We start from the raw sequence: 26594 nt of genomic DNA, 5'->3' as shown, positions 1-26594 counted from the left end.
ATTAATTTTATGACTATTATTCTAAATTCACTTTCTGTTATATTATTTAAATCCTTTTTGATCAGTTCATTAGCTGTTGTTATTTCCTGGAGATTCTTCTGAGGGGAATTCTTCCGTTTGGTCATTTTGGATAGTCCCTAGAGTGGTACGGACCTGCGGGGCACTTCCCCTGTGCTGTGGTGTATAACTGGAGTTGGTGGGCGGGGCCGCAGTCCGACCCGATGTCTGCCCCCAGCCCACCACTGGGGCCACAGTCAGACTGGTGTGTGCCTTCTCTTCCCCTCTCCTAGGGGCGGGATTCACTGTGGGGTGGCCTGGCCCGTCTGGGTTACTTGCACACTGCCAGGCTTGTGGTGCTGGGGATCTGTCGTATTAGCCGGGGTGGGTAGGCAAGGTGCACGGGGGCAGGAGGGGCAGGCTTAGCTCGCTTCTCCTTAGGTGATCCACTTCAGGAGGGGCCCTGCGGCAGGGGGAGGGAATCAGGCCCGCTGCCAGAGGGTTGGCTCCGCAGAAGCACAGTGTTGGGTGTTTGCGCGGAGCAAGCAAGTTCCCTGGCAGGAACTGGTTCCCTTTGGGATTTTGGCTGCGGGATGGGTGAGGGAGATGGCGCTGGCGAGCACCTTTGTTCCCCAACAAACTGAGCTCTGTCGTCCGGGGGCTCAGCAACTCTCCCTCCCTTTGTCCTCCAGCCTTCCCGCTTTCGGAGCAGAGCTGTTAACTTATGACCTCCCAGTTGCTAAGTCGGGCTTGCTGTTGTAACACACTCCGTCCGGCCCCTCCGCTTTTGCCAGCCAGACTCGGGGCTCTGCTTGGCCGGCGGGCTGCCCCTCCGCCTCGGCTTCCTCCCACCAGTCCATGCAGCGAGCGCTGCCTCTCTGCCCTTCCTACCTTCTTCCGTGGGCTCTCATCTGCGCTTGGCTCCGGAGACACCGTTCTGCTATTCTTCTGGTGGTTTTCTGGGTTAGTTAGGCAGGTGTAGGTGGAATCTAAGTGATCAGCAGGATGCACGGTGAGCCCAGCGTCCTCCTAAGCTGCGATCTTCCTTCCCTCCCCCTAAATTCACTTTTAAATTAACTTAGGACAGACAGTTATTACAGCTTAAATTTAAAATACTTTCATAGGTAAAATAAGTAGTGATGCCAACCTAAACCTTATTTACTCTGGCTTCATATCTTTTTAATGGAATATAATACACTTTTATATTAGGTGTTAATTGCTCCTTGCTATGCATAGAATCTGGGGCAAAACCATTCTCCTGGCTAACAGAGCTATTTTATATTAATTTTATGTTGCTTATTTAAATATTACAGTGTAAGTCATTTACCCAACTACTTGTGGGCTCTCTAATAGCACAACCTGTTATGTGTCATATATTGTTACTTTTCCCTTATAGTCTACCATAATCTTACACACAGCAATCACCCAACTAATACTTATTTATATTTTTCTTTCTACCCATTTGATAAAACTATAGATTTGTATGGATGGTGAGTTATACCCTTTATTTCACTTTTAATATTTCCCCTCTGGTAAACTAGACTGCATTAATTCCTAGTCTTTGTCTGGTTTACATATTTGCTTCCCAGACAGACACTCATTCCAAAGTTAGCTTTTAAGGAAATATATCCCTTTTTATCCCAACTGGACCAAATCTCCATTTAAACCTTATTTCTAATTTTATGTCATAGCAGTGGAGAAACTTACAAAATTGTATTGACAGGGTCAACATTCAAAGGTGAGTCCCTTACTCTGTGCTCTTAATGCCATCCCATTTAACTTCCTCCACATCTTTAATTTAACAGTTTTTGCATTTCTCTCTTGAATCTTCAAATCATCCCTCTTCCCTGAATCATGTATTTATCCCTATGGAAATGCTCAGAATATCTGGTATTGAATGCTGTTTTTTTTATTTACCTGCCATGACTTAGAAAAGTCATGTTCGTGTCTCTAAGGCTCAGTGTATTCATCAGTAAAAGTGGAGATAAGAATTGTTATTTTATAATTTGTGAGAGTTAAATATATATTGATCACCTACTATGTGCCAAGTAGTATATATGTAATCAGTTAATATGCATAAATGTCTCTAATACAATTATCAGGACCCAAAACTCGTTAAATTAATGTTTTTTTTCTTGTTAATCTTCTTATATCTATTTTATTCCTAATATAGTCTTCCTTTCACAACATCTGCACCCTAGTCGTGACTGACACCTAAATAAATGCATTGAATGAATGATTCCAATATTCTTAGAACTGCTGTTTGCACTCACTTTTTTTTTTTTATATCACACTTTTGAGAGACTGGGTCATTATCTCACAGTTTTCTCCAGCCATTTTTTCCTAAAAATCTTCCAACTGGTTTTTCTCCTTCATTGATCTATGAAAAAATAATCTATCCAAAGATTCTGCTGAAATTTACCAAGTTCAGTGACTTTTTCTGAGTCTTTATTTTCCTTTACCTTTTGCAATATTTGCACCACAGATCATCCTTTCTTTTTGACCTTTTTTTTTCTCGTCAGTGTCTATGGAAATGTTAACTCTTATTTCTCACTCTGCATTTCTGACTACACTTTCTAATTTACCTTCTAATCTCCTCTTTCTCTCTTTGCAAAGTAATTTAGATATTCCCCATAATATTTTTCTCAGTCCTTTTTTTTTCTTTTTTTGGTGTGTGTGTGAGAGCAAAAGAGTGAGAGAGCAAGAAAAGTGAGAGAGCATGAGCTAGAGAGAGAAGGAGAGGGAGAATATTTCAATTTTCACAGCTGCAACCACCCAGAAAACTATGCAGAAGCCTCTAAATCTGTGGTATCGATTCCGACTCCATCCCAGAGATCCCCTTCCTGTATTTCTAACTCTGTAGGAGACATCTCTACCTGGAGGATCTGCTGGCAGCAGGAGCACAGCATATCAGAAGCTCCTAACTTTCCTGTTTCTCATCTTGGCATTCTGCTTTCTCTTAATGGTGTTGTCTTGCTTTTTTCATCGATGTTGGATAGCCAGGGGTCACCCTCTCCCCCTATACTCAGTCAGTGGACAAGTTCTCATGTTTCTTCTTTACTAAGGCCTCTGGCACCCATTCTCTTCTGTGCATTTTTCCTGCCAAGATTCTAGTTCAATCCACAATTACATCATGCCTGGACTATTATAATAAAAATTAACTTTCTTCCCTGACTCTGGTTTCTAATCTCTATACTACCCTGTACTGTATAATTTTGAAGCCCTCACTATGTCCTGGGCACTTTAAGTTCCAACGAGTTAGGACCTCCAGCCACCACAAGGAGAACAGTTCAGTATAGGAGATAATTTTGTAATCTTGAAATTATAGTACTTTGCAACAAGTATAGTTTACGCACAGAATGGGTGGAAAGAATAGCATACTCGATGCTGTTCGAAGAAATCAGTAGAAGCTTCAAGTACTTGATGATTTCTGGAAAGACTGAGAAGTAGCTTATCACAAAATAAGGGATGACAGACCTTCTAGGCAAAGACAACAACAGGCACAAAGGCAAAGGGCTCTGCAGAAACATGGTATCAGAGAAGCAAAGCGGTTCCGTATGGTCAGTGTGGATTAGGAATGGGCCTTGTATATCATATGAAAAAAGTCACACACCTTTCTGTGTCTAATGGGAGAAACAACTGAATTGTTCGAGCTGGGCAATCACACGACTAGTTTACGTTTTATGATGATTGATCTCTCGGTACTGTAGGAAGTAGTCTGGATGAAGCAAAGCCTGAGTCAGTGAATGAAAGAGCAACGGCAGTAATATGAACCAGCTTGGGCGTTCAGTGGCTCAGCTTTAACAGTGATACTCCCTTCCTCAAAATCCTTCAACTTCCAGTTTGCCTGTGGCATAATGCCCAGGCTCCATATTCCAGTCACTCCATAAATGGCCCCAGCGTCTTCCCGAGCTTATTCTGCACAAACCCTCAACATATAGCCAAACTTTCAGCCTCACTGGATCACTTTCTGCCCCTGGGAAAAGGATCTGTGCTTTCCCAAGCTTTATGGCTTTGTTCGAGTTCTTCTGTATCCTAGATCCAGGTTCTGCAAATGGCAATCTATAGGCTAAACCTGCATTTGTAAGTAAAGTTGTATTGGGATATAGCCATGCCCGTTCATGTATGTATTGTCTGCGGCTGCTTTTGTCCTGCAACAGCAAGCTGAGTATTGCAACAGAGCTCTTATGGCCTGCAGAGGCATATTGACTAGCACTGGCTTTTTAAGGAAAAAAATTTGCTGACTCCTGACCTAGACCACCTTTCTCCTTTTTCACCACTATTGCAAGATGGGTAGCTCCTTTAAAGCTCAGCTTAACTTTAGCCTTCTTCACAGAAAGCTTTCCTTTAATCATTCCAGTCAAAAGTGGTCTCCTTGTCTTTCGGATAACTAGAGCAATGCTTCTACTTGAATATACTGCCTTGTTTTGTATTTCTCTCTTTCTTCCATTCAGGATGTAAGCTTGAGGACAGGATTTTCACCTACTTCTCCAAGTGTCTATCAATTAGTCCACCTAGACATTTGACTAAATATGTAGATGGATTATAATAGATTATATATGATAGAGTATTATATTATAATTGAATATGTGTATATACTCCGTTGTGTGTGTAAAACTAGACTTTTAATTCTCATCATGTACCAATTACAATACCAAGTGCATTTCATATGAAATTACATTTAATGCTCCAAAGTACTAAGTGAAAGGAACGTATATGTGATCGACACTTTATAAATGGAGAGAAAAGACTTAGAAAGAAGGAATTTTATGAATTTAAGTGTTAGAAGTGAGGTAAAAACTCATGTCCAAGTGAATTGTGTTTCAAAGTGCACACAATTTAATACAGAAACTGAATTATTGTATTCTTGCAACATACAGCACAGTGCTTTATGCTCCTAGTAGATGTCAGGAAGAGGCAAAAAAAAAAAAAAAGATTAAAAAATCAAATTGTGATATTTTAGCTTTAAAAGTGCAAAAGTGATTTAGATTTTAGGTAACAATGATGTCAGTCTATGCCCATAATTTGAAACAGTAATTTCTTATTCTTGAATCTGCAAATAAATATTTGTTGATTTGCACCGAACCAAATCAATGGAAACCAATTCTACATTGACACACACCTTGAGCACTAGTTCCTTTTAGTCTTAGCAAGCAGGTACAGCATTTCTTGCCTTCACTCCAGCTGAGTTTTACCTTCTTTATACTGTAGTATGATAGAACAAGTGGGTGTTGGGTCCTAAAGACTAGATTTTCAAATTCAAAGTCTAGATTGGCCTGTTGTAGATAGTGTGCTTTGTTGTGCAAGTGTATTAGTCTCTCTTAGATTCAGATTCATTATCTATAAAAAATCCAAAACAAAACCAAAATGTCAGGATTGTTTTGAACCTAAACGAGAGCATATATAAAGTGCCTTGTAGCCTGTGCTCAGTACACAATAAGGACACGGTAAGATGCTGCAGAGCTTTAAACCCCAGCATAGATGTTCAGGTGTGAAAGGACAGCACAAAACCCAATGTGATAAAGTTAATATCCATAAAAGAAATTTTGGACCAGAGAAGGAGGAAAGATCTTCATGAAGGGATGAGAACTAAACCAGGATTCAAGTGATAGAGGAAAGGCAAACCTGGGCATGTTATCTTGAACGTCTATCCACTTATAGAGCCACTTGTGTCCCTTCTATATGTGCGTGTTTTTTAACTTACAAGTATATATCAGATAAAACTGATACTGTAGATATTATGAGGCATTTTCAGAATACTTCATATGTAAAATAGACTTTTTGGAGGGCTCCTGGGTGGCTCAGTAAGTTAAACATCCAACTTCAACTCGGGTCATGATCTCACAGGTCACGCATCGAGCCCTGTGCTGACAGATCAGAGCCTGGAGCCTGCTTTGGATTCTGTGTCCCCTCTCTTCTCTGCCCCTCCTAATCTCTGTCTCTTTCTCTCTCTCTCAAAAATAAATAAACATTAAAAAATTTAAATAGACTTTTGATACACTTCAGAATTAGGTAAAGTCTAGAAAAAAAATCACATACTAGTGTGACAGTTTATTTTTTAATGTTTAAAAATAGTAAAGATATTAATTACTTTTAAATAGAGAGGCTCCTGGGTGGCTCAGTCGGTTGAGCATTCGACTTCAGCTCAGGTCATGGAATCGTGGTTTGTGAGTTCGAGTCCCGCGTCGTGCTCTGTGCTAACAAATAGCTCAGAGCCTAGAGCCTACTTCAGAACTCACATCATTTACTTTTCAACATGTTGCTCTTCCTAATACATCACAGTCTTGTCATAGACAAATATCCAAATCTAAATTTGCATGCATTTTTCATCATTTTAACTTTATTTGTATTTGTGAATAATTGAGGTAATATTTAATCAATCCCTGAACTTTGCTGTCATAAAGCTGTAAAAAAGTTTGTGGTGCTATGAGTTACGAATTGCTCTTTTTCCCTGTTTGATAGTTTCTACATCTACTGATAGACACAAAGTTTCTCAGAATAAGATGACACAATTCTCATAATTCAGGTTCTTACAGAATTTATTGAAAGGGTAAAATAATTTGATTATTTCATAAGTCCTGATTATATAACTTTAAGAATTCATTTACAAACCTGTGATATTTTTATTTTGATAAAGGGAATAGATATCTACTGTATAAAGGCAGTAATTATACTTTATAAAGAGTCACTTCTGGTCCAGGAAATGCTATTCTCATTTACTGCTGATCCTGGCATGTGAGTATGCCAAAATGTATTGAAAGTCTGAGTGATATCAAGTACTCTGTAAATACTGAAGTCATTTCTCAGCCAAACACCCCCTGTACCTTTTTTTTTTTCTATTTTGTTATCATTTGATAGGACTTCTACTTTTTAAAAATATCAGCTCCTGAGTAGTTCATTATTTCTCTAAAAAGGATAAAATTGCTGAATGTTAGTTTTAAACTGTGAGCTTAATAGGAGGAATGCCCATTCCACTTACTGCAATGTAGACCTTTTTCTACTGTTAGATATACTTGCTGTTGCTTTGTTTTCATGGGCACAAACCAAACTATAGAAACATGCAGTTAATTCTAACAAGGCCATTTCTTTGTTAATCTAAAGGAGAAGACTTTTAAAGACATCCATTTCCTTGCCACCCTCCAACTCTAAAAACAATGGACCATAGCCAGTTTCTGAACCTTCAAGCTTAGCTACTTCTTTTCTAGTTGATCTCTGAGGAATATACAGATAGCTTTCTCTTCATAAAGAAGAGAGAAGGTGTTCTCAGAGGAAACTCCTGCCTATTAACCAATCTGGTTAGCATCAGAATATCCATGAAAATGTCATACCTCTCCTGACAACAAGAAAGAAAAACATAGCCATATGAGGAATGACAAATGAGAGAATTAGTAAGCAGGAATGTCTCTGTATAAATAATCAGTTCTTTAGTTGTTCTGGGTAGGCGGTGGATGTCAAATACAGTGTTTTGTCTTTAAAAAATAAGATCTTCAACTTATCTTCTCTGGTTTATTATGGTACACAGCAGAAAAGTAATTTTTAGATTCATTTAACAGATGTCCATTTGTGATCCTGGCCACTAACCGCAATATTAGAGCGAGGCCCTGATTTATGCCTTCGGGTTCACTTATTTATAACACAATAGTCTTCTGGGTATATTTTGGGGACTTGCATGATCCAAAAAATCCAGAGATCTTGTGAGGACCTGCTTGAGCTCACTGGACATCTCACAGTAAAGATTGTCAATGTGATACATAAAATTTGAAATATTTATCTTCTAGCCATATTCTTTAATTGTTGTGTGATTGTACTTCTAATGATTTGTTTTTACATTTCTGCCTCAGTTTCTAAATCGTAGTGAATAGATGCTACAATATGAACACCAGAAAAAATATGCCCATCTCTGTTCTCTTTAGTTATAGAATCATTGGTGGAAACTCTCAGTTCACCATCAACCCATCCACAGGACAAATCATCACAAGTGCATTGCTAGACAGGGAAACAAAAGAGAATTACACTTTAGTTGTGGTCTCCAGTGATGCTGGATCCCCGGAGCCTCTTTCCAGTTCTGCCAGTGTGCTTGTCACTGTGACTGATGTCAATGACAACCCACCAAGATTTCAGCATCACCCATATGTCACACACATCCCGTCTCCTACTCCTCCAGGTAATCAAGCCAACTCTGAGGTGTCATGGATAAATGCAATCTATACATTGGACGTTTTCTATAAATATATTTTTGTTACTTTTATATGAATATTTCTGATACAGCTTAGCTTCATAGATCCTCTAAATTCAACTTGTTTTGACTAACGAAACTGAAGGAATGTTGAATCTTCATAAATGATTTTTTTTTTTTTATTTTAGCCTAATTGTGTTTAAGATTTTATAGTTGCTACATCTTTCCTGGTACTGTTTCTTAATATAATTTGAATATTTTCAAATGATTAAAATAGTCACTTCATAGTCAAGAAGGGTTCTGCCCAGAGATGTAATTTGTTTGTAAATTCCCTGAGAGGAGAGACGTTGTTTCTTTTTCTTTCTTTCTCTCTTTCTTTCTTTCTTCCTTTCTTTTTGCCATATGCTATTTCCTGAAACATCTGAGAGGCAGAAAGCATTCAACTATATTTGTGGGTAGAAAATAAAGATTTTATTTTAATCCTTCATAGGTAGGTTTTCAAAAATATTTAATGAGTGAATAATTCTAATGAATTATTATTATTAATATTTTATTCCAGTTTTGACGGATGAAGATTTTCTGTTAGTAAGTTTATGAAGACATTAGTGACCACTTTCATATGACACTGTATGCATTTATCTTCCTTCATTTAAATTTACTTTGGTTTCATTTGCTTGTTTGTAAAAAATGGCAAGCTCTCTAAAGAACCGCACAAATAATCTGCCATTTGTAATCTTTGAGATGTGTTTCCAAACAGGAAAATATACAAATATAGGCCCAAATTAATTTGATCTGCTTTGCTTTAAAATACTTTTAATTAGAAGGAAAAGCAAATGGATCCAGGATCTCTTCTCTCAGTGATGTTTGATCTCATATTCACTTGAGAATGTCAGATTGATACCAATTCAAAGTATAAAATGCATAAATTTCTGTGCCAATCTTTTATCAAAAGGAAATGTCAATATCAAAGTCATATATCCCTGATGAAGGCCTGTAGCTGAAATGATGCCGGCAGGCATGATTCTAATTACATCCAGTGTGTGGTGATGCAATATAGCATCCCCTATAAAAAGGGAGTATGTAATGCTTAAGCATCTTTTCCTCATTAGACTTATTATAATTAATAAGAATCACTGGCCTTAATAAAAGACTTTTCGCTTTTGTCACAAACTTTACTGTAGGGTATGAATACAGGTTTGGAAAAGGTTTTTTGAATGAGTACATCAAAAACATGTCCTTATGGCAGTTTTCCTGCGTATTTCTGCTACAATCTGTTTCATTGGCATTCATCCCAAGCACTAACTTTTGGAATCCAAATTGACTCCATTCTTCCTCAGTTCTTATTTCATACTACTTTATAATTGTTCTAATTGATTTGTGAATATATGTATTCATATATGTATATATATTTTGTCTCCATGTGATAATAGATCACAGATAAAAGAATTTTGCCAAAAAATGGTGAATTAAAGAATCACAGTAATTTTAAAAAATGTATTAAAAATATTGTTGACTTGATTACATGTATGGTAATTCAAAGATACTTTAAGACCTAAGAGAGCAATTATCTTTTTTCATTGGGCAGAAACGTAGCTCTTAGCAGAACTCACATAGTATCATGTTTGTTGAAAGTTGTCTTATGTACAATTTTTCTCCTAGGAACTATAATTCTGAATGATTAGCCATTGCTCTTCACTGTGCTTTTCTCAAAGGCATACTGAAAAGTATTAAATCTAGTAGACCATATGGGTTTTAGTTAGAAAATGGCAGGTCAGCCCCTAAAGACTACCATTAAGTAGATTTGACTTGGGAACTTCAGAGATAATATAGGAGTTACTGTTCTTCCCAGTAATCATGAGAAAATTAAGTTATACTAGGGAGCAATATAATACTTTGTATACATTAATCCACTATCAAATGTTTTGTTTGGGTTCCATGTGATTATAACTGTACGCTCCATCTTTTATAGGTTCCTTCGTCTTTGCGGTTACAGTCACAGATGCTGATATTGGACCCAATTCTGAGCTGCATTATTCTCTTTCGGGCAGAAACTCTGAAAAATTTCACATTGACCCACTGAGGGGAGCTATTATGGCAGCTGGACCACTAAATGGGGCTTCAGAAGTGACATTTTCTGTACATGTAAAAGACGGTGGCTCATTTCCAAAGACAGATTCTACCACAGTGACTGTTAGGTTTGTGAACAAGGCAGATTTCCCTAAAGTCAGAGCCAAGGAACAGACTTTCATGTTCCCTGAAAACCAGCCAGTCGGCACTCTTGTCACCACCATTACTGGGTCCTCCTTGAGAGGAGAACCTTTGTCCTATTATATTGCAAGTGGGAATCTCGGCAGTACATTCCAAATCGATCAGTTAACAGGGCAAGTGTCCATTAGTCAACCTCTAGATTTTGAAAAGATACAAAAATATGTTATATGGATAGAGGCCAGAGATGGAGGCTTCCCTCCTCTATCCTCTTATGAGAAACTTGACTTAACAGTATTAGATGTCAATGATAACTCCCCAGTTTTTAAGGAAGATCCATTTGTATCTGAAATATTGGAAAACCTCTCCCCTCGAAAAATTCTTACTGTTTCAGCAATGGATAAGGATAGTGGACCCAATGGACAGTTAGATTATGAAATTGTTAATGGCAACAAAGAACATAGTTTCACTATTAATCACGCCACTGGCGAAATTAGAAGCATTCGGTCGTTAGACAGGGAAAAAATATCGCAGTATGTGCTCACCATAAAGTCCTCGGACAAAGGCTCCCCTTCTCAGAGTACCTCAGTAAAAGTCATCATTAACATTTTAGATGAAAATGACAATGCCCCAAGGTTCTCTCAAATATTTAGTGCCTATGTTCCTGAAAATTCCCCTTTAGGATACACAGTTACACGTGTCACAACTTCTGATGAAGACATTGGTGTAAATGCAATCAGTAGATATTCTATAACGGACACAAGTCTTCCATTTACAATTAATCCCAGCACAGGGGATATTGTAATTAGCAGACCTTTAAATAGAGAAGATACGGACCGTTACAGAATCCGAGTTTCCGCACATGATTCTGGGTGGACTGTGAGTACAGATGTCACGATATTTGTGACAGATGTCAATGACAATGCTCCAAGATTTAGCAGACCCTCTTACTATTTAGATTGTCCTGAACTTACTGAAATTGGCTCCAAAGTGACTCAGGTATCTGCAACAGATCCTGATGAGGGATCAAATGGGCAAGTTTTTTATTTTATAAAATCTCAGTCAGAGTATTTCAGGATTAACGCCACCACAGGAGAGATTTTCAATAAACAGGTCTTAAAATACCAAAATGTCAGTGGCACCAGTAATGTGAACATCAACAGACACAGTTTTATAGTGACATCTTCAGATCGAGGTAATCCTTCATTACTCAGTGAGACAACAGTTACCATCAACACAGTGGACAGTAACGACAATGCACCACAGTTTCTTAAAGGTAAATATTTTACTCCGGTCACCAAAAATGTTAAAGTCGGTACGAAGTTAATCAAAGTTACAGCAGTAGATGATAGAGATTTTGGACTGAATTCTGAAGTGGAGTATCTGATTTCTAATGAAAATCATTTCGGAAAATTCAAGTTGGACAACAGTACAGGGTGGATTTCAGTAGCATCTTCCCTGATCTCTGACTTAAATCAAAACTTTGTGATTACTGTCACCGCAAGAGATAAAGGAAACCCTCCGCTTTCATCCCAAGCAACTGTTCAAATAATTGTCACTGAGGAAAACTACCATACGCCCGAATTCTCTCAAAGTCACATGAGTGCAACCATCCCTGAAAGCCATAGTATCGGGGCCATTGTCAGAACCGTTTCTGCAAGAGACAGAGATGCAGCGATGAATGGCTTAATTAGGTACAGTATTTCTTCAGGGAACGAAGAAGGCATTTTTGCAATCAATTCCTCCACAGGTATATTAACACTAGCCAAAGCTCTTGATTATGAGCTATGCCAGAAACATGAGATGACTATTACTGCAACAGATGGAGGATGGGTTGCAAGAACTGGTTACTGCAGCGTGACTGTAAATGTGATCGATGTGAATGACAATTCTCCAGTATTCTTCCCTGATGAATATTTCCCTACTGTTTTGGAAAATGCCCCAAGTGGAACAACAGTCATCCACCTAAATGCTACAGACGCTGATTCGGGAACCAATGCTGTGATTGCATACACCGTCCAGTCATCTGACAGCGACCTCTTTGTCATTGATCCTAACACAGGAGTCATCACCACTCAGGGCTTCCTGGATTTTGAAACCAAGCAGAGCTACCATCTTACTGTGAAAGCCTTCAATGTCCCTGATGAAGAAAGGTGCAGTTTTGCCACTGTTAATATACAATTAAAAGGCACAAATGAGTACGTGCCTCGCTTTGTTTCCAAACTTTACTATTTTGAAATCTCAGAAGCAGCTCCCAAAGGCACAATTGTTGGAGAAGTGTTTGCCAGCGACCGTGATTTGGGCACCGATGGGGAGGTACACTATTTGATTTTTGGTAACAGTAGGAAGAAGGGTTTCCAGATCAATAAGAAGACTGGGCAGATTTATGTTTCTGGCCTTCTCGATAGGGAAAAAGAAGAGAGGGTATCTTTGAAGGTACTGGCCAAGAATTCTGGCAGCATTAGAGGTGCCGATATAGACGAGGTCACTGTAAACGTCACTGTACTTGATGCCAATGACCCACCCATTTTTAGTTTAAACATCTACAGTGTTCAGATCAGTGAAGGGGTCCCAACTGGAACCCATGTGACATTTGTCAGTGCCTTTGACTCAGACTCTGTCCCCAGCTGGAGCAGGTTTTCTTACTTCATTGGATCAGGGAACGAAAATGGTGCCTTTTCCATTAATCCACAGACGGGACAGATCACTGTCACAGCAGAATTAGACAGAGAAACCCTACCTGTCTATAATCTCACGGTGTTGGCTATTGATTCAGGGACCCCCTCCGCTACAGGAAGTGCCTCCCTGTTAGTGACCCTAGAAGATATAAATGATAATGGACCTATGTTGACCATCAGTGAAGGTGAAGTTATGGAAAACAAACGCCCAGGAACTCTGGTGATGACCCTTCAGTCCACTGATCCTGATCTCCCTCCAAATCAAGGCCCTTTTACCTATTACTTGCTGAGCACAGGTCCTGCCACCAATTATTTTAGTCTGAACACTGCTGGAGTTCTGAGCACAACCAGAGAGATTGACAGAGAACAGATTGCAGACTTCTACCTGTCTGTGATTACTAGGGATTCTGGTGTTCCTCAAATGTCTTCCACAGGAACCGTGCATATCACAGTTATAGACCAAAATGACAATCCTTCACAGTCTCGGACTGTGGAGATATTTGTTAATTATTATGGCAATTTATTTCCTGGTGGGATATTAGGCTCTGTGAAGCCGCAGGATCCGGATGTGTTAGATACCTTCCACTGCTCCCTTACTTCAGGAGTTACAAGCCTGTTCAGTATTCCGAGGGGTACTTGTGATCTGAATTCACAGCCAAGGTCAACAGACGGCACGTTTGATCTCACTGTCCTTAGCAATGATGGAGTTCACAGCACAGTCACGAGCAATATCCGAGTTTTCTTTGCTGGATTTTCTAATGCTACTGTGGATAACAGCATCCTACTGCGTCTCAGCATTCCAACAGTAAAGGACTTCTTGACTAACCACTACCTTCATTTTCTACGCATTGCCAGTTCCCAACTGACAGGCTTAGGGACTGCTGTGCAACTTTATGGTGCATACGAGGAGAACAATAGAACGTTTCTTTTAGCAGCTGTGAAACGAAACAATAATCAGTATGTGAATCCCAGTGGTGTAGCCACCTTCTTTGAAAGCATCAAAGAGATCCTTCTCCGGCAGAGTGGAGTAAAGGTAGAATCTGTGGATCATGACTCATGTGTTCACGGCCCATGTCAGAATGGAGGGAGCTGTATAAGAAGACTGGCTGTGAGCTCTGTATTAAAGAGCCACGAGAGTCTCCCAGTCATCATTGTGGCAAATGAACCTCTGCAGCCTTTCTTATGCAAGTGTCTGCCAGGTTATGCTGGTAGCTGGTGTGAAATAGATATAGATGAATGCCTTCCATCCCCTTGCCACAATGGTGGGACCTGTCACAATTTAGTGGGAGGATTTTCCTGCAGCTGCCCAGATGGCTTCACTGGCAGGGCCTGTGAGAGAGATGTCAATGAGTGCCTGCCTGGTCCCTGCAAGAACGGTGCTGTCTGCCAAAATGTTCCAGGAAGCTTCAACTGTGTTTGCAAAACTGGATACACAGGTATGACAATGTTTGGCTTTTTCACTAAGGCTTTAGTCATGTCAAGTATAGGAGAAAGCAGTGTGTTTTGTCACTTTTAAATGGTTTTCCATAATCATAGCAAATGCTTTAAGTACTTACTATTGGCCTACACTGTTCTAAGGACTTTACCTGTATTTATTTTACTTACTTTTCACAAGAGACCCATGAGGTTGGGATAAATATTTTCCAGTTTATACAGATAGCGAAGCTGAAGGAGAGAGAAGGTAAGTCAGTTTTCTGAGATGACCCAGATTTGTCATAGAGTCAGGTGGTAAGCCTACACAGTTATTTCCAGAGTTTAAGCTCTCAATCTGCTAAATGTCTTGTACAAGAGCAAAAACCATATAATGTCTTCAAATAAGAGTGTTCTCAAGTCTAAGGCATAAGGCCTGGACCATTTGATGTCCTAAATATGTCAACAATGGTTGTTGATTCTTTTATTTTATTTTCATCTTTTTTTTTTTGGTGTATCTTCATCATTTTTATGATCTTTTAAAATCATTGTCATTATTACTGAAATTTGATCCATATTTGAGGGCAGCAAGAGCAATGTGTTAAGATTGAAATTAAAATGCCATGTATTTCTACTAGTCAGGTAGAAGGCATAATACCTGACTTCTCTGGAAAATCACAACAGAACTGAACCACAATTTACCTTGACATTTTAGAAGCATAATAAAACATACAGCAGCAAATATGTTTCACTAGTCTTTGGCATTTTAACAGGGTATGATGTACAAATATACATATATCTCTATAAGTTTCTGTCTCTAATTATCTAGCTAGCTAGCTAGCTATCATCTATCATCTATCTACTAACTGATCAGTGGTTGGTGCACCTTCAATGTGTGTAAATATTATGCTTTTAATAAGTCTGAGGAGAGAAAAATTCTCTGCTGTCATTTGCACACTATACATTGTTAGTCCATATATATTACATTGAGTTGCTTTGCAGGGTTTATAAACACAATTTAAAGTACCAGCAAAATAGATAAAACCAGGACATAGTTTTGTTTTTTTTTTAATTTGGTAAATATCTTGCAGAATAATATTTCAAAAGAAGTTTTTATAAGAAAATACATTTACATATTGTATTTTCAAATAGGTGCCCATCATGTATATACTAATGGTTTTATATTTGAAGAATTGAATTGCTTGATAGTGACATAAAGCAAGTGTGAATGAGTCAAGGTTTAACATACAAGCTTTGCCTATTAACAAAATAATATCCTTGAAGTATAGATGAAGAAAAGGTGCAACAATAATGTATAATGAAAAGAATCAGGAATTTGATAGTATTTGATTTAACTATAGCTTTTGGAAAGTCATTTAACCTTGCTGACCTTCAATTTCTCCATCTGCAAAATGAGATTAATCATATTTACTTATCTTTCAGGCTTGTGGTAATGAATAAAGATAATGCTTGTAAAACGTCCACCAGAGTGTCCAGCATTCAATAACTAGTAATGTAAATTAGTTGTATTAGTAGTGGTGTTATAGAGGGGCAGCACAGAATTTCTAAAAAGACAGAAGCCTCAATGCACAAGTTGTGAATCCTACTACAGTTGTATTCTTAGCATTGTGAGTAATTTGGCTCCATCTAAGTTATCAGTTCAGAATTTCTAGAAAATCTTCCTCAATCTTTCCTACTCCAACCCCAAAAATTACTTCCTCTGTTGAAAATTCAACAATAAGGATTATTTTTGTCCATTTTAGTATAATATGCTCATTCACATTTAGATTTAAAATGAGTTTATACTTAGTCCTAAAATGAAAAATGTGTGAAGGCATTTGGTAGTAGATAGGAAACAGGGAAAGTACCGTGGGTATGAGCAAAAGCACCATATGCTGATTGCAGCATAAATGTTGCTTCATGATTGGGCATAGAATTAATTCTTTAACATTAATTCTTTCTTTCTTCATTACATTAGATTTAAACGTACATTGCCTACTTTTCTAAATGTAGTAGTTGAAACTTTTAGGAATGCCTTTCTTTTCATTATTAAATATGCATATCATTTATTAGATGGCTATTTAAAGCACTGCTTTAGGGGAGCTTGGGTGGTTCAGTTGATTAACCATCCCACTCTTGATCTTGGCTCAGGTCATGATCTCTCAGTTCATGAGTTCAAGCCCTGCATTGGGCTCTCCGCTGATAGCACAGAGCCTGGTTGGGATTCTGTCTCTCCCTCTCTGTCCCTTCCCAGCTTGTGCTCTCTCTTACTCTCTCAATATAGATAAATAAACTTAAAAAAAAAAAAGCACTTCTTAAAGTCTTTGCATCATAGACATTATTATTCACTTATTCATTTAGTTCTCAAAATTCAATGAAACTGTATTATCACTATTATTATTCTTATTTTAAGGGCAAAAAATATTGGGATATTGGGTCTCAGATAGGTTAAAAGAGATTAAATAACTTGCCTCTTGCATGGCACAGAAGATGGTCTAAATGAGTCTTGACTATAAACTTGACTCCTTTCTATTTTTTTTATGTATGTGATTCTTCATCACATACTTTTTTATATGTATACAATTTTTATATTTTTTTCTTATATGTGATTTCTATATGTGATTCTTCATCACACATTTGTTTGTATTTGCTATAGAGTATTATGGCAAGTCCATGATATCTTTTGAGAACTTTTTGTACGTTTTTCTACTGGATCCTCACAAAAAGCATATGAGATAGTGTATTAGAATGAGATTGGTCAAGAACTGAAATTACTTCCAGACTTCTAGGTAGGAAGGTACTTAGTACTTGGAAATGGCTTACAATATCGTTAAACTGCCTAAGAATGAAGGTCAGGAAAATTCACCACTAACTTCAGCAATAAGAACGTTGCAGGTACTGCAGGAAACCACAACTGATCATCGTGTCTACCTGCAGTCTGCAAAGAGTCCCAAAACATCCCCTGCTTTGCTTTCACTCTTCAGATATCATTCAACTCACCCCCTGGCAGAATCTAAACCTGAGCCCTGCTGGACAGGAGTCTAGAAAAGAGAGTTTTGTGACTCCCAGGCCCTGTACTTCAGAAGGATAGGAATGATGCTGAGTGTCAAGAGATAATATCTGGCATAGAAAGATTATTACTTCTATTTTATGTTGTAGAAAACTTAGCCTACACTCAGGTGACTCTAGAGCCAAAGCTTCCAAAGATTAGATCATAACCTCTGTCTGTAAGGAAAGTTATTTGAAGTTACAAAAATAGTTTGCAATTACTATGTAATTTTACATACTGTCCTTCTTCGTAGCTCATTTTAGTCTTCATTTGCATACTTGGAGATAATCCAACTGATCAAGAATGATGTAAAAAAACAAAGTCGAATGATTAATATGGATCTTTTATTTTTTGAATTCATGTAATTCATTGTTTTAAATTCTACATGCACAGTCCATCCAGTAAAACTAGCAGATCATTCAAGTCTGATAGTTTTAGTTTTGTTTTGTTTTATAGGAAACATAGTGACAAATTGTTATTCCATACACTAAATGAAGAATGTATTGTTCAAATGTCTGTATCTGTTTAATTCTTTGTAAAGGTAATGCCTGAAAGATCATTTTCAGTTATTCCTTCCAGGTAGTCTTTACCAGCTAACCTGACTTAAGGAAGATGGAGTAAATGCATCAAAACATCTTAAAGAGCTAGTCAGCCATAAGACAAGATTGATACTTAAGCATATGTGTACCTCATAGAATGAATTTTTAAAAATATTTATTGCAGTCAGCTTTAGTTTTGTTAATATTAATTAAGTACTAATGCTTTAGTAAAGCTTTCTTCAAAGCCTGTGTACATTCAATATCAGATCATGAGAACTATTTCCAATCACCCATATTTTTTACTCTGTTTACTGTTTTTGTAATTTAATCTGTATTTCTTTAATGGTTTTAACTTTTTTTAATATTTATTTATTTTTGAGAGAGAGACAGAGTGTGAGCAGGGGAGGAGCAGAGAGATAGGGAGACACAAAATCTGAAGCAGGCTCCAGGCCCCCAGCTGTCTGCACAGAGCCTGACGTGGGGCTTGAACTCGCGAACCGTGAGATCATGACCTGAGCCAAAGTAGGATGCTTAACCAACTGAGCCACCCAGGCACCCCCCCCCCTTTAACAGTTTTTAAAGTCTGTGGCATTACAAATTGAAACTGTGAGATTTTCTTAAACTTTATGTTTAAAATAATCCTCAGATATTTCCCCATCTCTCTCTCTCTCTCTCTCTCTCTCTCTCTCTCTCTCACACACACACACACATACACACACAACCACTGCATATTTCATATGATGTTAGAAACTGTGCTGAAGATTGAAAGAGTGAGTGGCTTATGCACTGACACAAACCAAGAGACTTTATCCTAAGAATCCTACAGGGGGTGATTAAGTGTTAGCTGAACAAGGATTTTGTGTGAACGTCCTCTAGAGGTATAAGTATAAAAATGAAAATTATAGAACAAACACAATAAAAAGATATGAAGGGATATAGTGATTACCACATTGCCACCAGTATAGTACTGATATATATGTATATACCATATATATATTTTAAATTTTAATTTCCAGTTGGTTATCATAGCATCACATAATACATACGAAATAAGGATTTTTTTAAATGAATGAGTGATTTAGAGGGAATGAATTTGTTTGTATAACTTGTCTTTCTGATCTTTTTTTCCTAATTACTAGAAAAATGACCAAAAGGAAATTGAAAAAAAAATAGTGAGACTTCACATTCAGTAACAATCACTTCATGTTTCATTATTAAAAAACTGTTCTATAATTTAATTTTTATAGCACTAAGTGAAACTTTGATTCACTATAATACAGGTTATTCGAAAGAATGAATCAATTTAGTATAGTATAGGACATGTGAAAAATTAATTTCTAGATTTTCGCAAGGTTTAACAATACCAGAAATTACATCATTGTCGATATATACCTCAGTAAATCAAAAGAGAATATCTTTCATATATTCATACCTCAGAAGTTCATAACATGCCTCAGTTCCTCCTCCAGAGGAAATTAGCAACTACAAATCCAGTATTTCTTTTCCTATACAAATGAAAATTTCTCACATTTAATAGAAGACTAATTAGAAAGCACAATTAGAGTCAGTAACCACTTATCATTTGTCTTCCTGCTCTAGGCTTCCATTGTTTGTAGCACAATGTTGCATTAAGTCATTCACATAGGAATGGATGGTGTTATAAAATGCAGCAGGTAGATGGAGCTTATTCCCAAATCTGGGTGTCTTAACAGAATTAGTTCATAGCCCCTTTAACCTTTCCCATCCACTTTCACACATCTGGATGCATTTTAGGTGTGGTATTTGGAGTCGTGCCAGGGTGTATTACCATATGGAGAAGTTTTCCTATGCTCTCAAGTAAGTCCTGATATTTCAGAGGATGAGATATGTCCATTCATCACTTTTATGACATTTGACAGTATAAATAGGAATTTTTTTCCAGACATATATAAAGTTATAAACAGGTTGTGCATAGTAATTTTACTGAAAAACTTGGCAAACATTTGCTTTCATGAAGATGGGAGTTGTAACTGAGTCATTCTTTCAAAATCACAACAGTAATACATGGATGTTGTCAATGATCATGTGACAAGAAAACCATAGAACATAAACAAAATGTAGCCAATAGATAGGAAATGAAAATTTCTGGGAGATATGGAAGAGTGGCTCATTTCTTGTTTTGATTACTTTACTTTAAAATATGATTTGCAACTTACAAAAGCATTAATAAGAGGTTTCCAGAAGCTTAAATGCTTCTTATTTCTGCAGAAAACAAACATGTATTTGTAAACTTGTCATGGATATTATGAATGTGATTATACATCATCATCTGTAGCCTCATTGAAATTGTATTTGTACATGTTTTAAAATACAAAAATAAAATATTTTCCCCTTTGCCTTTCTTTCTAGCAGCTCTTAAACATGATATTTTTACTTTCTTTTGATGTAATAAAACAAAATACTATTTGATTAGGATATTTAGATGAGCTATCTTCATAGCTTTTTTCACAATAATGGGAAACATTTAATAGTGTGAATAAAAGCTACTTTCTGCAAAAATAGTAAAAAAGCTTATAAGCATAAATATTCAGAATAAATAACATATATCATAGAATTAGATTTATTTATTTTTTTAATTTTTAATTTACTTTATTTATTTTTTAAATTTACATCTAAATTAGTTAGCATATAATGCAACAATGATTTCAGGAGTAGATTCCTTAGTGCCCCTTACCCATTTAGCCCATTCCCCCTCCCACATCCCCTCCAGCAACCCTCAGTTTGTTCTCCATATTTATGAGTCTCTTCTGTTTTGTCCCCCTCCCTGTTTTCATATTATTTTTGTTTCCCTTCCCTTATGTTCATCTGTTTTGTCTCTTAAATATCAGTGTTTTTGTTTTGTCTCTTCATATCAGTGAAGTCATATGACTTTTGTCTTTCTCTGACTGACTAATTTCACTTAGCATAATACCCTCCAGTTCCATCCACGTAGTTGCAAATGGCAAGATTTCATTCTTTTTGATTGCCGAGTAATGCTCCATTGTATATATATACCACCTCTTCTTCATCCATTCATCCATTGATGGACATTTGGGCTCTTTCCATACTTTAGCTATTGTTGATAGTGCTGTTATAAACACAGGGGTGCATGTGTCCCTTTGAAACAGCACCCCTGTATCCCTTGGATAAATGCCTAGTAGTGCAATTGCTGGGTCGTAGGGTAGTTCTATTTTTAGTTTTTTGATGAACCTCCATACTGTTTTCCAGAGTGGCTGCACCAGCTTGCATTCCTGTAGAATTATATTTATTAATAGTATAATCAATTTAGATATAAAATGGACTTTAATAGTTTCACATAGTCTCCTTTCTACCTATGTACAAATACAAGAGGTGCAAAAATAATATTCGTTGTGATATAATATATTACGTACAGTCTAAGATATTAAAGTGAAGCCTACATGGACTGTCAGATATCAGAAATCATATTCTCATAGCTGGACAAATTAGCAGATGAGAATAAGTGTGCCGCTCCACGTAATCAACACTGAAATGTTCCATTGGAATGAATGAAACTTGAATACGCGTCCTTGTTGAAAAGACCATAGGTGATCACAGAACGGTCAGTTTATGAATTCATCATAACTTCTGCTCCAAACGTGAAGATACATGCTAAATCTATTTTGTAAGTTTAAACTATAATCTTGGAAAGTCTGTAGATACACTGGCCTCCAATTATGCATTATCTTCAGCATTCCTATTCTCCAGGTGCTAAGAGCTTATACTTCTTGAAGCATACATCCTTCTATCTATGATAAATAATTTATATCAGCACAATTAATCGATGGATGTCAAAGGACTTAGACCAGTTTAAGCTTGTAAACAACTGCTGTCACAACTAACATATCTTAATAGAACAAGGCCTTTTGAGTTCCAGATCCTTGAGTTTGAGATCCTTTTCTTTGTGCAAGCCCTATCAGTATACTTCAAAGCCTCAAGGCTATGGCAAATATTGTTAATAGACTTGCAGCTTTAATTAAGTTAATGACCCAAGATTTAGCTTTATATGGATTCTCCAACACATCAGATTATTTTCTATGTTAGAGTAATTCAAACTGCTGCGTTCTCTAATAAACATTATGCCATTAACACGAGTATTTAAGTAGATAGATGTTTGCAGAACTTGCTGCTGACTTCTAACTGGATAATAGAGCATGAACTTTCCAAACCTAAGAAATTTGCAACTGAAGGCTTTCTTTTGATTCTACGTAAAATTATGACATCTTTCCTTCATTACACAAGTCTTTTTAATAATAATTTAAATTTCAACATTGAGTTTTTTAAATTATGTCTTTGAATCTAGTATGGTAACTTCTTTGAAATTCACTAATTATTAAAAAAACCTCATTAAATGGAGTACTCAAACTAAATTTTTGAATGGTAAATAATTTACATACTGTAATACCAACATTTAAGACTATTTTTCTCAAACTCAACAATAAATCCATTTATTTAACCCCTACCAAAGTCACTTTTCACATTTTTAAAAATATTTATCTACTAGGGAAAAGTAAGAAAATAAAGCTCTGGTTTCAATTAAAACGTAAAATGAAAGACTGAATTTTTCTCTTACAACTGTCTATTTAAATTGTTGTGTATTCAAAGAATCAGATTCCATTGAGAATTTATTTTAACTTTTAAAAGAAATTCATTCTCAAACTAATATTTTCTTAGTTTGTAGTTTCTTCTGCAATTTCCATAGTTGCTATATGTTTTAATACATGAGTAAGTCTACCTAATTTGGTTTTTTTTTTCCATTCTTAATTTTGGACTGAAATAGCTTATAGTGTCTATTTAAATTAAATTCAGATGTCTATATTAAATTCTAATTTTGTGAGAGGTAAATAAGATAGCTAATTTATATAAATTACAAAAAAAAAAAAAAAACACCTGATTTTCTTTTGTTGTTGTTGTTTACACCACAAGTTTAAAAGGTAGTCATTCCCAACAAGATTCTAAAGAGGTTGTATTTGAGATTTACAGTATCAATGACTTGGGCTTTTATACACAGATATTTTTCTTGGAGGAAATTTAAGTCCAAATATGTATTGTTCATGCCCATGCTCCCTAAATTGGTTACTCTTTGCTCCCCGTTTCCAGTCATCAAAAAGTAAAGCTGTAATTTTGGAACCCACTAACTTGTTTTCATAATATAAGTGTTCTACTGACTGCATTTGTCCAGTATGTTAATCTATGTACACATGACCCTTAAACAATACACTTTTGAACTGTGCAGGGTCCATGTATATGTATATATTTACATATATATATATATATATGTATATATATATTTTGATAAATATAGTACAGTATTATAAAGGTATTTTCTCCTTCCTTTTCATTTTCTTAATAACATTTTATTTTCTCAAGGTTACTTTATTATAAAAATACAGTATATTAATACATATATAAAACGTGTTAATTGACTATGTTATTGGCAAAGCTTCTGATCGACAGCAGGCTGTTAGTAATTAACTCTTGGGGGAGTCAAAAGTTATACGTGGATTTTCAACTGAGGGGGGTTGGCTTCCTTAAAAACCCTGTATTGTTCAAGAACAACTGTACTCAATACATGCTACTTTTAACATAATTCTAAAAGAAATTTTCAAAAGAAAAAAAAAAAAGAAAATGAAACCTTATTTAGTCCCATAGCACATGTGAAAATTATGTATGTTCTTATAGTGGAGAAAAATACAAGTAGTGGATATGACATTCCTGATAGCAAATAAATAATTAAAAGTACAGCCCATAGGCCTTATTTATTGGGCAATACTAATATTTTATTAAAGAAAAAAATTCACTTCTCTAGAATGATCTGTCAGAAATCCAATTGGAAAACGCCACAGGAAAGAGTTCTATGACATAGCATCTCTCTTATGATATTGTACAGGCTTATAATAAAGTTCTTCTGCCTGTTTCTCAAATGTAACTAATTGTTATAATGCTTAAAACCCAATTTCTGTGCCTCTAGATTGGTAACTTGTTTATTTTCATTATTTCCCTTTAGAATGGAAAGGTATTCTAAAATTGTTATTGTTTTACCTTTTAAGGAGGTTCCCAATTTTATTTATAAAGAAAAAATGTTGTTTATGACCCTATGATGTAGAGAAACATGTTTAGTTAGCAATGTCATGCATTCTGACTCATGCTTATAATTTTAACTGGAACAATTGTGGCTACATAATCAAGCCACAAAAACAGAACTAAATTAAACAAAATTTTGACTATGTTTTAAGCATAGTAATCATGATAAAATGGATTATCTATGCTCATAGAAACATTTCTAGTTCTTATACTAAGAAGTAGAAAATAACTTTCTGGAAAAAAACTCTATTTAATTAAATAACTAAACCCTCATATCAATAAGTGGAAATTAACAAAGAACTCTATACCATCTTATTGTTTCTGGGAATTGGAAAACTAGAAGCTATTCTAACAAATAAGTCATTACAGTATTTTAAAATTATAGAAAAGTGACATTGGAACAACCAAAAACAGATAGGACTGACCATAAACTTTAAATTTGGCCTACCAAGTGGCTAAGTATTCACCCACAGCTTTGCAAAACCTAGATATGGGAGCAGACCTACATTGGTCTTGTGCCATAGTTTTGCAATTTCTTAGGCAAAATATTAGACTTCAAGAGCCTCTTCTTTTTCATCTGTGAAATGTAAAAGTTTCCTATTGTTTGGATTAATCTCCCCCATTAAAATGGAAATGCCATGTTCTGACACTTATCTGCTTTTTTTTTTTTTTGACTGCCATATCCCCATCTTAGAAGATGGCCAGTAATAGTTAATATTAATGGACTTAAGATCTATGAGGAGTTCTTGGGTACTGAATGACGTGCTGGTTGTGTGTGAATGTTTTAGAAAAAAGACAAGGTATCCATAACTTGTAGTCAAGAGTAAATCTTAAGTATTTGAAATATATGATGTGTTTCTGGATTTCTTATTCTTTTTTACAACAGAAATTTTTAAGTGAAGGGATATTTCGGAGAGGGAAAATATTTTAGTTTGACAAATAAGCTAAACAAAATTGATTCTTACCTTTACAAAAATCTGAGTCAAGGAAATCTCTACAGTGAGAATCATACTATAGAACTTTCAAATCTCATTATAAAATTGAAAAAAGAAGCAACACTGACAAGAGAAAATAAGTTCAGTGAAAACATTTAAATATGTTCACATTTGTGATTTTCCTGAAAACAGTAGTTCCTTCCAAGATGATTATATAAATTATTTCCCAACTATTTTAATGCACATCTTTACACTGAGACAAGTAAATAGGATTTTGAACTCTGAGGTATTCCAATTTTCTCATGGCAAGTAAAATGTTCTTATATTTCTTTTCTCCAAGATATGATCTCTCAGAACATAAAATCTCTCAGATTTTTACATATGGTGATGCAGTAATGGTATCAATATGTTTGGATAAGATTTTTAAAAATGAATTTGATACTTTTCAGGGAAACTGTGTGAATCTTCAGTCAATTACTGTGAATGTAACCCCTGTTTTAATGGAGGTTCCTGCCAAAGTGGTGTGGAGTCATACTATTGCCATTGTCCATTTGGTGAGTTCAGCTTACTTATTGATATAAAATATCAATCTATTTTGGCATACAGTTTAGCAATTTTATTTTATTGTGGCCATGAGTGATTAAGAAAATATTAGTTGCTTTACACAGGAGGTTTTAGCAAAATGAAGGTACAAAGGCTTAATACATTTTTAAAAAGTTAATTATGGAATGCCCTTGAATATATTGCTTTGATTATTACTAGAAAAGTAATTGATGCAAGATAATTGAATTTGATGTTGTCTCCTCAGGACATTTCCCTTCAATATTTATGGATGACTTCTTTTTAGCCTGGAACATATCAAAGAAAAAATCTTTTAAAGCACTCTAGACGTCACTCCCTACTTAAAATCTTTAAGGATAATTAATCGAATTGGTTTTTGTTTGTTTTGCTTTTTTTTACATTAGTTCATTCACTTCTAATAGAAGGATTTAATAACTAGACATGCAATTTTCATGACAGGCTTTTTGTAGATACTACCAAATAACTAATTAAAATTCAGACTAATAATGTCTTTTTTGAAAAAGAAAGTTGTTACAATTTTTTTTTAACACATTAGTATCTATTGACATACTGGAATGAACTAAAAGATTTCTTTCAGATCTCACTCAAAGGTTATCCAGCACTGAGACCACCAAGGACTATGAAAACAGCTTTGGAGCAAGCTTTTATTTTAACCTGGGTTGTTTCAGCGCTTTGTGATTATTCCATTTATTTAAGGGATACCTTACCCCACAATATAGTATTCATCCCCAGATGTCCTACAGTAATTAAACACCCTAATCTCTCTCCATAAACAAGAGAAGAGAAAGATATTTTGTAGTCTTTTGAGCATATCATTGTGCTGTATGGACTCTGAAAAGTGAATCTCAACATATATTGGAGAATAGAATTTAAAACAGAATCTGAGATTTCTAGTAAAAGTAA

The 26594-nt window shown here is 35.9% G+C and overlaps 1 protein-coding gene across 1 annotated transcript in view; it reads left to right on the top strand.

Annotated features, from left to right (window-relative positions):
- The window catches only part of FAT4 (FAT atypical cadherin 4), a 180560-nt gene that overhangs the window by 129711 nt on the left and 24255 nt on the right, over positions 1-26594 (top strand). The window contains exons 8-10 of the mRNA XM_019419174.2: positions 7911-8161; positions 10143-14492; positions 25559-25663. Of these exons, the coding sequence (XP_019274719.1) occupies positions 7911-8161; positions 10143-14492; positions 25559-25663 (4706 nt within the window). The remainder of the gene's footprint in view (positions 1-7910; positions 8162-10142; positions 14493-25558; positions 25664-26594) is intronic.

Source organism: Panthera pardus, unplaced genomic scaffold (genome assembly GCF_024362965.1).
Source record: "Panthera pardus isolate Hobbes unplaced genomic scaffold, ASM2436296v1 HiC_scaffold_13, whole genome shotgun sequence".
Classification (NCBI taxonomy): domain Eukaryota; kingdom Metazoa; phylum Chordata; class Mammalia; order Carnivora; family Felidae; genus Panthera; species Panthera pardus.
The sequence above is the reverse complement of the archived record's forward strand: the minus strand, read 5'-3'. Positions and strand labels throughout refer to the sequence as shown.